The 13,972-nt window shown below is 37.5% G+C and overlaps 1 protein-coding gene across 2 annotated transcripts in view; it reads left to right on the top strand.

The window, feature by feature from the left end:
• Positions 1–13,972, top strand: part of PPP2R3A (protein phosphatase 2 regulatory subunit B''alpha) — a 133,782-nt gene that overhangs the window by 90,276 nt on the left and 29,534 nt on the right. For both annotated transcript variants that reach the window (XM_080934442.1, XM_080934443.1), the window contains one exon: positions 9,889–9,975. In XM_080934442.1, coding sequence (XP_080790568.1) covers positions 9,889–9,975 — 87 coding nt within the window. The remainder of the gene's footprint in view (positions 1–9,888; positions 9,976–13,972) is intronic.

Genomic DNA, 13,972 nt, shown 5'->3' with positions numbered 1-13,972 from the left:
TCTGATGCCTTCTTCTGTTTCTTTGATTATCTTAAAGTGGTTTTTTTGTAGAGGTCTTTTACCTTCCTATATTTATTCCTATATATTTTATTGGGGGTCACTATCCTGAATGGAATATTTTTCTAATTTCTTTCTTAGAAAGTTTATTGTTATATATATATATATATATATATATATATATATATATATATATAAAGAGTCTTGATTTTTATACATTGATTTCTGTCTTGCAACTTACTGGATGTATTTATTACATCTAGGAATTTTTCTGGTGGAGTGAAAGAATCTTGTCATCTGCAAATGGAGAATTTTACTTCTTCTTTTCCTGACTGTATCCCTTTTATGTCTTTTTCTTTTCTTACAGCTCTAGCTATGTCTTGGAAAGGGGGAGAGAGTGAACATCCTTGTCTTGTTCTAGATATTTAGAAAAAATGCTATAATTTTTTCCTTTAATTATAATGCTGAGTTAAAGATATGTCACATAGTTTTATTCTTTGGGGTATGTTTCATTTATTTCTGATTTCTCCAGTACTTTCATCATTAAAGCTTGTGTAACTTGTCAATACCTGTTGTTCATCTATGAAGATAACCATGTGCTTTCTGTCCATATGTATAGGTGTGTGGTGAAATACATGTATTGGTTTGCTTATGTTGAACCAAACCTTCTTGATGATATTAATTCTGTCTCTTCACTGTGTCTGGGCAAGCCCATGTTTTCTTCAGATCCTCTGTTCTTCCTCTTTCCTTGGTGTGGAATAGTCCTCACCCAGTCTCACCCATATTCACAGACTTCCAAATACTTGCATACACAACCCTAAACACTTTCTGCTTTACTTTCTAACTCTTTTCTGATATTTAATGTCTTTACTTATTGCCTGTCTTCTCTATAATATAAACTACTTGAGAACAAAGACTTCATTTGCATATTTTATTTTTCAGGTCCCAAATGCACATTAAATATTAAGTAAGTGAGAGAAATAGTTCTATTTTTAAATACTTTTATGAGACTAGACAAGTATTATATACAGCCGAGTGATAGCCCTGACCCATGAAACTATATTCATGAGATGGCTTAGTAGTTAAAGGTGCTTGCCACCAAATTTGATGACTAGAGTTCAGTCTCACAGAAACCACATGGAAGGATATAACTGACTACCACAGGCTGTTGTTCTCTAGCCTCCACATCTGTGTGTGTGCAAGTGTGCACACACACACATTTTTTTTTTTAAAGAACTCTAAATTAATTCTGAAGATCCAACAGGAAATACTGGGTTTTGGTCATTGGCTGTTCTGTAAGCTTAGGGTACATTAACAGCATAATTTAAGTTTTTCAGTGTTTTCTTATAATCCCAGGTATTTCAGAGGCCAAGACAGAAGGATCTGAAGTTGGGACCAGCCTGGGCTATGGATCAAGGTTCTATCTCAAAAAAACAAAACAAAACAAAAAAACAAAACAAACAAACAAAAAAACACCTCAGAAATGGTGTTTAATTTAGAATTTACTCATAGAAAAGAGGTTAATGAACAGAAAAGTAAAGAGTTAAATGGTCTTCATTCCTTCTAGTTTGCTATTTTTTGACATGCCTGACCCTGTAGCAGTCTGTGGTCTTCCAGCAACTGGTATCCATGAAGTTTATGGTTTTTAAAGAGAAAAGTTATGAAATCCCACTTTTTAGGAAATTCTATCAACTTAATAATTGTTGGACAAAGCAAAAACTATACTAATCACTCAGAGAATATGATTAACTATCTCTGCTGTCATCATTTTCATGGTATTTGCGTATTATTGCTTATATGTATGAAATGCATACTTTTATGTTAGTATTATACTGTCTTCAATTTAGAAAAATGCATCGATTACTCAGAAGTAGGCATTAAACTGTAACTATTTGTAACAGTAAAATAAATAGCATCAAGACCCTATACTCAAATACCATCAGACTGAGCACGGGGACCCCAAGGGAGGAGTTAGAGAAAGGACTGAAGGAGATGATGGGGTTTTCAACCCCGTAGGAAGAACAACAATATCAATCAATCAGACCCCCCAGAGCTCCAAGGGGCTAAACCACCAACGAAAGAGCACACATGGAGGGACCCGTCGCTCCAGCCACATGTGTAGCAGAGGATGGCATTGTCTGGCATCAGTAGAAGGAGAAGCCCTTGGTCCTGTGAAGGCTCATTTCCCCAGTATAGGGAATGCCAGGGTGTTGAGATGGGAGTGGGTGAGTGGGAGGGGGAGCATCCTTATAGAAGCAGGGGGAGGAGGATGGTAGAGGGGAAACTGGGAAAGGGGATAACATTTGAAATGTAAACACATAAAATACACAGTTTTTTTAAAGGGAAGAAAGAGCATCAAGACTCACTGGTAATACCGTGAGTCTGTACACACTGAGGTAACTGTACTGTGGTAATTTTATGCCATCACCCCAAAAGAAACAAGCAGAGAAAACATACAACAATAAAGGGCTGGAAGTGTGTGTGGCTCAGTGGTGAGCACTTGTCTGGCATGCAGTGTCCTAGCGCCACAAGTAAGTCCAAGCAAAAGCATAACAATGAGTGTCTGAAATAGAACTTTCTATTGGTTACCTGTTCTTTCCAACGCCTTTTCTATTATGAAATTTAACCAAATAATAGTGTGACATTGCTGAAACATTAGTACTAAGTTTGTACAAGTGAGGTTTTTCTAGAACAAATGCAACATACTCTCTAGTATGAAATTGACTAATTGTATTCTTGGGCATAAAAGTGGCCAGACTAAAGAAACATCCTACTCATAGGAAAAACAGTGACGATCATAATTAATAAATCATAAAGGTCTGCAAAATAGGAATATATATTCTATTTCGGTAACTGTTTTATCCATGCTTTTAAGACTAAAAGGAATATTAGCTAGGTAAGAAAGTACAGCCCATTCCTTGTTTCCTGGAAAAGTTACCTAGTGAAAAAATAAGCCATTTTGACAGTAAATGAAAGTAAAAGTATGAATACCAACAAATTATAGCCTTTGAGAATTACAGTTTTACATGTTGGGCCAAGAGATTGTTACTGAATAAATGTTCTGCTTAAGTATGTCAACATATGCCATCCCTTGAAAAAGGAGGTGGCCCATTTAAGTTTTTAAAGTGAGCAATGAGCCTTCAAAGAGTTCTGGTGGCACTGCACCAGCAGTGAAGTTATTCTGAGGCTCACACAGACGGTGTCTCAGTGGTGTGCCCAGTGTCTTGCTTGGCCTGGATCTATCAGCTAAAATACTAAGCTGTGCAGTAGCTACTTCTCGCCACAGAGAACTTTTAAACTTGTTGCCCGTTTCTCTAGAGATAGAAATAAATCCCCTTTTTAGAAACACTGTATAGTTGTCCAAATTATTTAGAAAGACCATGAAGAAATTTCAGAGCTCTAGCAGTCAAAGAATGAACTGGTCCACTCGATGTGCTTTTCCAGGTAGAAGAGCCAGGCTTCCATTGCTTGACTGTTTATCTGTACTCATCTTCTGCAGTTAGAATTCTTTAATTCCTCTCTGTATTTCATCTACTTTCAAGAATAGTATGTAATGGAGCCAAACATTCCTTTCCTGGCAGCCTGTATTGTGAATTAGTTTCCGTCTTCATATATACAAAGAAGGGGACTGACAGGATTCAACTTGTCTGTCAACTTAACCAGAGGCATTAGTGTAAGATTGTCAATTTTTTTGTTTTGTTTTGGTTTTTTTTGATTCTCACTAATAGTAAACAATGATTCTTGCTATTTTTTTTTTTTTTTTGTTTTTCAAAAAATTGTGACAACATTGTTGAAATAGCAAGCAAAATGGAGAGCCAGCTGCTACATGCTTTCGCCACTAGATGGTAGCCATACTTCAGTAAAGGAGAAACAATAAATATTCTAGGAAGCTGGGTCTCAGAACAGGATGGAAGAGACAAGTGTGTTTATTATTTTACACTACTAACAAAGCAGCTTAGCAAAGACTTACAACAGAACACACCTAACAGACTCATTGGGTTTTATGTATGTGTGTGTGTGTGTGTGTGTGTGTTTTGCCTACATGTATGTATATGTGTCACACACATGCCTGGTGTCACAGAGGTCAGAGAGGACATCAGATCCCTGGATCAGATGGTTGTGAGCCATCTTGTGACTGCTGAGAACCAAACTTGGTTCCTAATAATTTTTAATTCTGCCAAAAGGTGGCGGGGGGGGGGGGGGCACTGGAAAAATAGCTCCATAGTTAAGAGCATGTATTACTTTTCCAAAGGACCAGAGTTTGGTTCCAAGACCCACGTGAGCAGCTCACAACCACCTGTAACTCCAGCTCCAAGGGAATCCAATGTCCTCGTCTGAACTCCATGGGCACACACTTACATATAGATGCATATATCCATATCTACACATAAACACACTTAGTTTTTTTTGACAGGAGAAAAAACTAATGCAGATCAAAGCTTTATAATATTTTTCTTCCATAAGTAATATACATACTTTAAATTAAGTTCATATTATAAACCAAGAATTAAATTTATACAAAACTCTAGTGCTACTGAACAAGGAAAATTTTACATATATATTGATACTGACTTTGAGGGCCAGAAAGAAAGTTCAGCCATTACAGGCAGCTACCACCAAGCCTTAGTTTAATATCTGGACTAATTAGATGGTAATAACCAAATCCCAAAAGTTATCCTCTGACCTTCAAACTTGTGCCAGGGCATGTGTGTGCAGTGTTAGGTATGAGTTTCATCCCATGGGACTTTTGTGCAATTTAAAAAATAGTAATCGGTTACTCCTATAATATTTGTGCCTTTATTATACTAGTATATCTTGCAAGCAAGCTACTGTTAAGGGTGACCAGGTTTTGTAGCTAGAAAATACTGATGACTGTTCTCTAGTTGCATGCAGAGTACATTCCAATACCATGAATTCTAGTCAGGAGGAGTGCAACTTCTAGTTAACACCAGCTTTAGTTGTCTGTGTTTGATGACATACGTAAGTATTGTCATCAGCAATAGAGGCTGTATGGAATAACTGATAGCCTTGATAATATCCTGTGATATTTGGAGATTTCCACAGGGCCAAAGACTCAACAAAATGTAACTCAGTTCTGGCACTGGAGGTTTATTTAACTTGGTAACATAAGATGTCGAGTCAGGGCATTGTGTCCCATTACTTAGATTTCATATATGAATATATTTTAGAATATTTCTACAGTATAGATTTCCATATAGTTTTTAAATATCCTTTAGTGCTAGTTGTGCCTCCATATATTCCCTCCTTTGCCCTTCTTTTCCATCCTTCTTCCTATTTAATCCTTTTATTTCTAGTTTCTCCTTTGTCTCTCCATACCAATATATTTATTTCTCCTTCCTTTGGAGAACCTTTTCTCCCTGCTAGTCTTTACTCTGTACTTTTCTTCTTTTTTCTTTTTTTATTAGATATATTCTTTACTTATATTTCAAATGTTATCCCCTTTCCCAGTTTCCCCTCTGGAATCCCCCTATCCCTTCCCCCCTCCCCCTGCCTCTATGAGAGTGTTCTCCCCCACCCACCCACTCCCTCTCATCTCCCCACCCTGAACTCCCCTACACTGGGGTATTGAGCCTTCACAGGGCCAAGGGCTTCTCCTTTCATTGATGCCTGATAAAGTCATCCTCTGCTACATATGTGGCTGGAGCCATGGGTCCCTCCATGTGTACTCTTTGGTTGGTGGTTTAGTCTCTGGGAGCTCTGGGGGGTCTGGTTAGTTAATATTGTTCTTCCTGTGGGGTTGAAAACCCCTTCAGCTCCTTCAGACCCTGTTTCAGTCCATGAGTGGTTGAGAGCATCTGACTCTTTTTCAGGCTTTCACAGAGCCTCTCAGGAGACAGCTATATCAGGCTCCTGTCAGCATGCACTTTTTGGCATCCACAATATTGTCTGGGTTTGGTGACTGTATACGGGATGGATCCCCACGTGGGGCTGTCTCTGGATGGCCTTTTCTTCAGTCTCTGCTCCACACTTTGTCTCTGTATTTCCTCCTATAAATATTTTGTTCCCCCTTCTAAGAAGGTCTGAAGCATCCACTCTTTGGTCTTCCAACTTCTTCAGCTTTATGTGGTCTGTAGATTGTATCTTGGGTATTCCAAGCTTTGGGTCTAATATCCACTTATCAGTGAATGCATACCATGGGTGTTCTTTTGTGATAGGGTTACCTCACTCAAAATGGTATTTTCTAGTTCCATCCATTTGCCTAAAATTTCATGAAGTCATTGTTTTTAATAACTGAGTAGTACTCCATTGTGTAAATATACCACATTTCTGTATCCATTCCTCTGTTGAAAGGACATCTTGGTTCTTTCCAGCTTTTAGTTATTATAAATAAGGCTGCTATAAACATAATGGAGCATGTGTCCTTGATATATTTTGGAGCATCTTTTGGGTATATACCCAAGAGTGGTATAGCTGGGGCCTCAGATAGTATTATGTCCAATTTTCTGAGGAACTGCCAGACTGATTTCCAGAGTGGTTGTACTAACTTGCAATCCCACCAACAATGGAGGAGTGTTGTTTTTTCTCCACATCCTCACCAGTATCTGCTGTCACCTGAGTTTCTGATCTTAGCCATTCTGACTGGTGTTAGGTGGAATCTCAGGGTTGTTTTGATTTGCATTTTCCTGATGACTAAGGATGGTGAAAAGTGCCTCTCAGCCATTTGATATTCTTCAGTTGAGAATTCTTTGTTTAGCTCTGTACCCCATTTTTGATAGGGTTATTTGATTCTCTTAGGTCTAACTGCTTGAGTTCTTTGTATATATTGGATATTCGTCCTCTATCAGATGTAGATTTGGTAAAGATCCTTTCCCAATCTCTTGATTGCCATTTTGTCTGATTAACAGTGCCCTTTGCCTTACAGAAGCTTTGTAATTTTATGAGATCCCATTTGTCAATTCTTGATCTTGAGCAAATGTCACCAGTGTTCTTCTGTTCAGGAAATTTTACCCTGTGCCTATGTGTCTGAAGCTCTTCCCCACTTTCTCTTCTGTTAGTTTCAATGTACTGGTTTTATGTGGAGATCTTTGATCCACTTGGACTTGAGATTTGTACAAGGTAAATGGATCAATTTGCATTCTTCTACATGCTGACCTCCAGTTGAACCAGCACCATTTGTTAAAAATGCTATCTTTTTTCCACTGAATGGTTTTAGCTCCTTTGTCAAACAAAGAACAAGTGTTTAACTTTTTCAGATTGTAGCACACATATTGAAGGCTTAAAAGCTAACATCCACATATAAGAGAAAACATACAATATTTGTCTCTTTGGATCTGAGTTACCTCACTCAGAATCATTTTTTTTCTAACTCCATTAATTTATATGATAATTTCATAATTTAATTGTCTTAACAGCTAAGTAGTATTCTATTGTGTAAATACTCCACATTTCCATTACTCACTCATCAGTTGATGAGCATGTTTCCTGTTTTCAATTTCTGGATGACTAGAAAAAAAAATGAACATAGATGAGCAAGTCTCTGTAGTGGGATGTAGAGTCCTTTTGGGTAAATGCCCAAGCCTAGTATAGCTGGATCTTGAGGTAGAATGATCCCAGCTTCCTGAGAAACTGATACACTGATTTCCAAGGTGGCTTTACTAGCTTGCATTCCCACCAGCAATGGATGGATGGATGTTTCCTTTCCTCACATCCCTGCCAGCATGTGTTGTCATGTTTCATTGATCTTGGCCATTCTGACTATGGTAAGATGAAATCTCAAAGCAGTTTTAATTTGTATTACTCTGATGACTGAAAATGTTGAATACATCATTAAATGTTTCTCAGCAATGTGTTTCCTCTTTTGAGAATGCTCTGCTTAATTCTGTACCACATTTTTCATTTGGGTTGTTTCTTGTTGCTCTGTAATTTTGATTTTTTTATTTTAGATATTGATCCTCTATCAGATGTATAATTGGTAAGGATCTTGCCCCACTTTGTAGGCTGCTGCTTCCCCAAATGACAATGCCCTTTGCCATACACAAGCTTTTCAACTTCATGAGGTCCCTTTTATTATTTCTGGTCTCAGTACCTGTGCTATCACTGTCTTATTAAGAAAGCCCTTCCGTGTGATAACTAGTGCAAGTATATTCCCCAGTTTCATTTTACCAGATTCAGGATATCTGCTCTCGTGTTTAGGTCCTTGATCTTTAACTCAAGTTTTATACAGAGTGATAAATATGGATCTGATGTATTCTACATGCAACATCCAGTTTATCCAACACCAGTTGTTGAAGATGTCTTATTTTTCCAGTGTGTATTTTTTGCCTTTTTGTCAAAGTCAGATGTACAAAAGTGTCTGTATCTTCAATTCCATTGATCAGCATGTCTGTTTTTATGACAATAGCATGCTGTGTTTATCACTAGAGCTCTGTAGGATAAACTGAAATCTGAGATGGCGTATACCTCCAGAAGTTTTTTATTACTCAGAATTGTTCTAGCTATCCTGCATTTTTACTCTTTCCATAGGAAATTTAAATAAATTTCTGTGAAGAATTTTGTTGGAATTTTGACGGGGATTGAATTTGCAGAATGCTTTTGATAAGATGATCACTTTTCAATAATAATCCTACCAATCTATGAGCATGGGAGAATTTTTTTCCATCTTCTGATCTCTTCAGTGTATTTTGTCAATGGCTTAAGGTTTTTATTACTGCTTAATTAGAGTTATACCCAACAAATTTTAGGCTATTGTAACAGATAGTTGATCTCTCTCAAACTGTCATTTGTATATAGAAAGGCTACTGATTTGTGTGTGTGTGTGTGTGTGTGTGTGTGTGTGTGTGTGTGTGTGTATCAGTTTTGTATCCTGATACTTTGCTGGAAATGTTTATGAGCTATAGAAGTTTCCTGGTGGGATTTTGAGGATCTTTTATACATATATCATCTACAAATAAAGATTTCTTCCTTTCCTTTTGCAGTCCCTTCATTTAGCTGTCTTTTTGTTCTAGCTAAGTACTATATTGAATAAGTCTGAAAAGAGTAAATATCCTTGTCTTGCCCTTGGTTGTAGTAGAAAGTATTTGAGTTTCTTTTAGATTGACATTGGCTGTAGTGTTGTCTTTATTACATACGTCCCTTGTATTCCTAGTCTCTCCACGACTTTTATCATGAAGGGATGTTGCATTTCTTTTCTGCATCTAATGAGATGATTATGTAGTTTTTATCTTTAAGTCTATCTGGTGGATTATGTTTACTGATTTACATATGTTGAATCATCTCTGTATCTCTGGAATGAAGCCAACTTGATCATGATGGAAAATATTCTTGGTGTGTTCTTGGATTTAAATTGCAAGTATTTTATTTAGAATCTCTTTATCAACATTCATGAGGGTTATTGATCTATAGAATTCTTTTGGCTCTTTCTATGGCTTAGGTATCAGGATAATAGTGGCTTTAATAAAAAAATTGTAAAATATTCCCCCAGTGTCTACTTTGCAGAATAATTTGAGGAATGTTGCTATTAATTCTTCTTTGAAGGTCTGGCAGAATTCTATGCTGAATCAGTCTGGCCCTGGACTTCTTCCTCTCCCCACTGCCACCCCCAGTTAGAAGTCTCTAATTTCTCTAGGGCACATGGAGTTATGGGTCTCTCTTTAAATGGCTTACTTGGTATTAATTCTTTTAAGTTTCTTGGTTTAGTGCAATATAGATCTATAAAGAAAACATGAAAGGAATTTTTTTTCTCTTACAGAGGCAAATTTATACTATATATGTAGGGTTAAAATACATAGTTTATTTTTTATTTAAATTTGTAATTGACATCAAAAGTTGTTGCTTAAATTCGTTCTACAGATATTCATAATCTGGCCTTCAGTAGGGTATTAGAGATCTGAGCTTGTCTTTTAATTGGTTTTGTTTTATTTTTGAAACCAGGTTGTTCAGAGAATATTCTACACAGTCAACAGATCTTGGAGTGGAAAAATTACTTCGACAGAGATAAGGAAAAGCAACTTTTTGCAAGTATGTCTTTCATATAAAGATATATAAGGACCAATTTAGTAATTTTACTTAATTTTTTTTCTTACTCTATTGCAAAGCTTTAAGTATCACTTCTTCCAGGCTGTAAGCATTTATCAATTACCCATGTGGGGGAGAGGCTGTCAAAATAAAAATAATATGGGATTTCTGCCTGAAGGTATACACTGTGAAACAAAAACAGAAATGCACATCTACACCTGAATTGACAGATGTACATAAAAGGTGAAGAAGCCTCAGAAGGAGAAATGAATGCTTTTCATTGTGAAGAGTATCAGGAGTTTATCAAGATAAAATATCAATAGGAAGGGGTTTCCAGGAAGCAGCAACAGCACAAGCCAAAGTCAGAAGCAGAAAATATTCCTCATGTTCAAGAACTTCCAACTAGTGGAAGTGGCCAGTGGCTCCCATGATACTAACTAGGTTGGAAAGTAGGCTTGCCAAAGAAATGAAAGTATATAGACTTGATTCTTTCAGTAATGACTTTACCTTGCTAGGGATATTTTATTCAGTTATCAAAAAAAATATTGAACACTAGTGGGAGCCTTTTACCAAGGTAATATATTAAAGAAAATAGAATGAGTCACACTCGAAAGAAAAAAAAGTGTTTTAAATGGATTGTGCTAAATGAAGCTTCTACTAACAACAGTACCTTATTGCTCTGTATGTCCCTATCTTTATCTTCATGTGAGATAGACACGGTATTGAAGACCTGGCAAATTAACAATCCATAATAGATAAACAAAGATTTTATTACTCTATAACAGAGTCTCAGCCTGTGGGTTACAACTCCTTTGGGGTATCAGACAACCCATTTACATATCAGACACTGCCTATCAGATATCCTGTATATCAGATACCGACCTTACAATTCATAACAGTAGCAAAATTTAGTTATCAAGTAGCAATGAAAGTAATTTTTGAGAGTCACCACAACATGAGGAACTGTATTAAGGGACTGCAGCATTAGGAAGACTAGGAGCCACTACTCTAAAATGAACAGTCATCACCACAGTCATTGTTTATAGTTATTGAACATCTGATGCCTACCTAGACTCTCAGTAGGTATTTTTAAAATGGGTTAAGAAGACAATAATTTCCTTAATAACACAAAAATTATAATTTCTCATTTCAATGCATATATGTATATGAACTGTATGTGTGATTGTTCCCTGAGCCTTCAATGTAGCCCCTAAGTCTTTATTATTTTAATAAAGACTTTTTGTAATTATATAGTTTGAGACTCTGGTATTGTTGAGTAACTTGCACAGAAGCACACAGCTAGCAGGCTGAAGAACTGACAGCAGAATTCAAATGCTCTCTTTCTACAGCGTGATTTATTTTCCCCTCCTCTTTTCTTCTTACCCATCTCCTTAGTCCATGAACAAATGCTCAAAATATTCTAGTTCTATGAAACTACTTAGAGTAAAAAGAATAATCAAAAATCATTGTTTATACGGGTGACGGTAACACACACCTTTAATCTCAGCACTCAGGAGGCAGAGGAATACAGATCTATGAGTTCGAGGCCAGTGTGGTCTACAGAGTGATTTCCAAGATAGCCGGGACTAAACACAGAGAAACCCTGTCTTGGGAGGGGGAAAAAAAATCACTGTTATGCATAAAATCACATTTTATGCACTTTCCCATAGAGAGAACTCATACATCTATATTCTTATTTTAAATTTTATTCATTTATCTATGTATATAAGAATTTGTCTGCAAGTACATATGTGCACTGCATGTGTGCTTGGTGCACTCAGAAGCCATAAGAGGGTGTCAAGTCCCCTGGGACTCGAATTACAGGGGGTTGTGAACCATCATGTGGTTGCTGGAAATGAACCTGGGTTCTCTGAAAAAGTAACCAGTGTACTTAACCACTGAACCATCTCTCCAACCCCTGTAGTCTTATTGATATACATAGTGCATTGTTTTGTTTTGTAGGGATGCTATATAGAGGGATGTTTTCATCCATCCATCCATTCGTTTCGAGTGGGAGTAGCATACAAGTGCTCCTGTCAAAGCAGGTTGCCAGAGCTGGTTCTCCCCCACCATATGGCCTTACAGATCAAATTCAGGGAATCAGGATTGGCAGCAAGTGCCTTTCAGCATGTGGGAGGATACATACTACTTTATAAATTTAGTTGGGTTTTCTTTTCTCTTAAAAATGTCTTAGGATTCCTTCTATTTCTGTCCATCTGTTCTGCATGATTGATTGTATGGCTATGCTGGAATTGGTCATATTGGTTATATTGAGGCTTAGGGCACTTTTATATTTTTTTCTATTACAATGATGGATCCTTGAACCTTACTCTTCTGAGTATATGAATAACAATTTCTCTAGAATAGACTACTAAAGGAAAAAAAAATCCTGGATCAAATGATACTTTAATAGATGCTGTTAAATTAAGCCTTAAAAACCAAGTTCATCCTTTCTTTTACATATTCGCTAACTTGGGAGCAGAGGAAGCCCTTGAGTGAGTCCTGAGTGGATGGGTGTTAGGACAGTGGGCAGAGCCTGTGGAGGACTCCCAAAGCAGATGGCCCATGGGAAACTGCCATATGGGCTAGGTTCAAGAGAAATGGCAAAGCTTTTCTTGAGTCCAAGTATGTGTAAACATGGATGATTCATCTGTGTGTAAGAGCTAGCAACTGTGACTTTCTCCTCTGGGATGTTTATAGCCTGGTATGGCTGACCTAGAGACTATCCTAAACCCCTACCACCACCCCGTGCTGTACCTGATAAACAAACTGAGGTTCCAGGGTAGTGCCAGAGATCCCACCAGATCCCAGCTTTCCTGTATGTGTGCCTGTTTGTCCGTCCTTTCTTCATGCTATTGCTGTTAGGGACCCAAGCAGAGCAGGGTGACAACCAACAGCAGGAGCTGATGTATACTTACACCATGTTTTCCTTGTGATATGGAGACCATAACTTAGTTTGCTTACTTCATAATATTCCATTAAACAGCTTATATAATTTAATGAATTTTTTCAATTTACAAAATCACTTCCTACACTTGATCTTAGCCAAAAGGCCGAGAAGCGATACAAAATCACTTCCTATTGTAAACCTTTTAAAAAATAATTTATTGGTGTCTTAATTTGGGTTGCATTGCTGTAAAAACACGATGACCAAGGCAACTCTTACAAAGGACGGTATTAATTGGGGCTGGCTTACAGTTTCAGAGGTTCGGTGCATTATCATCATGGTGGGAAGCATGGCAGCATCCAGGCAGACATGGTGCTGGAGAATTAGCTGAAGAATACTATCTTCTGCAGGCAGCCAGGAGGAGGGTCTTTTCTGCCCTGGGTGGAGTTTGAATACTCAGAGCCCTCAAAGCCCGCCTACACAGTGACACTTCCTCCAAGAAGGCCACACCTCCTAATGGTGCCACTTCCATGGCACTATTCAAGCACCACAATCAGAGCAATACATTTATATCACAAGATAGTGAGTGCTCTTTGTCTGTTGTGTTTTCTGCCTCTCATTCTACTTTATTTCCACTTAATATTGTTAGCTGTTTTTCTTTTTATGTACACTTGTCTTTTATGGGCCTTCTTTATTTTGGACATTATTCTTTTTAAATTTTTTTTACTACATTTGTGTGTGATATGTGTGATCAGGTAAAGGTCAAAAGTAAAGATTAGGAGTCTGTTCTTTCCTTCCACAGATGGACCCTGGTATCAAACTCAATTCATTATGCTTAGTAGCAAACACCTTTACTGTTGAGCAGTCTCGCCAGCCCCATTAGACATATCTCTTATGGAAAATATATATTTGTTTTGAGGGATTTTTATATGATCAAAAATATTTTAATAAGGAGGTTTAGCCCAGGGCTGGAGAGATGACTCAGCGGTTAAGAGCACTGACTGCTCTTCCAGAGGTCCTGAGTTCAATTCCCAGCAACCACATGGTGGCTCACAACCATCTGAAATGGGATCTGATGCCCTCTTCTGGTGTGTCTGAGGACAGCTACAGTGT

The sequence above is a fragment of the Micromys minutus genome (genome assembly GCF_963924665.1).
Source record: "Micromys minutus genome assembly, chromosome: 21".
NCBI classification, from domain to species: Eukaryota; Metazoa; Chordata; class Mammalia; order Rodentia; family Muridae; genus Micromys; species Micromys minutus.
The sequence above is the reverse complement of the archived record's forward strand: the minus strand, read 5'-3'. Positions and strand labels throughout refer to the sequence as shown.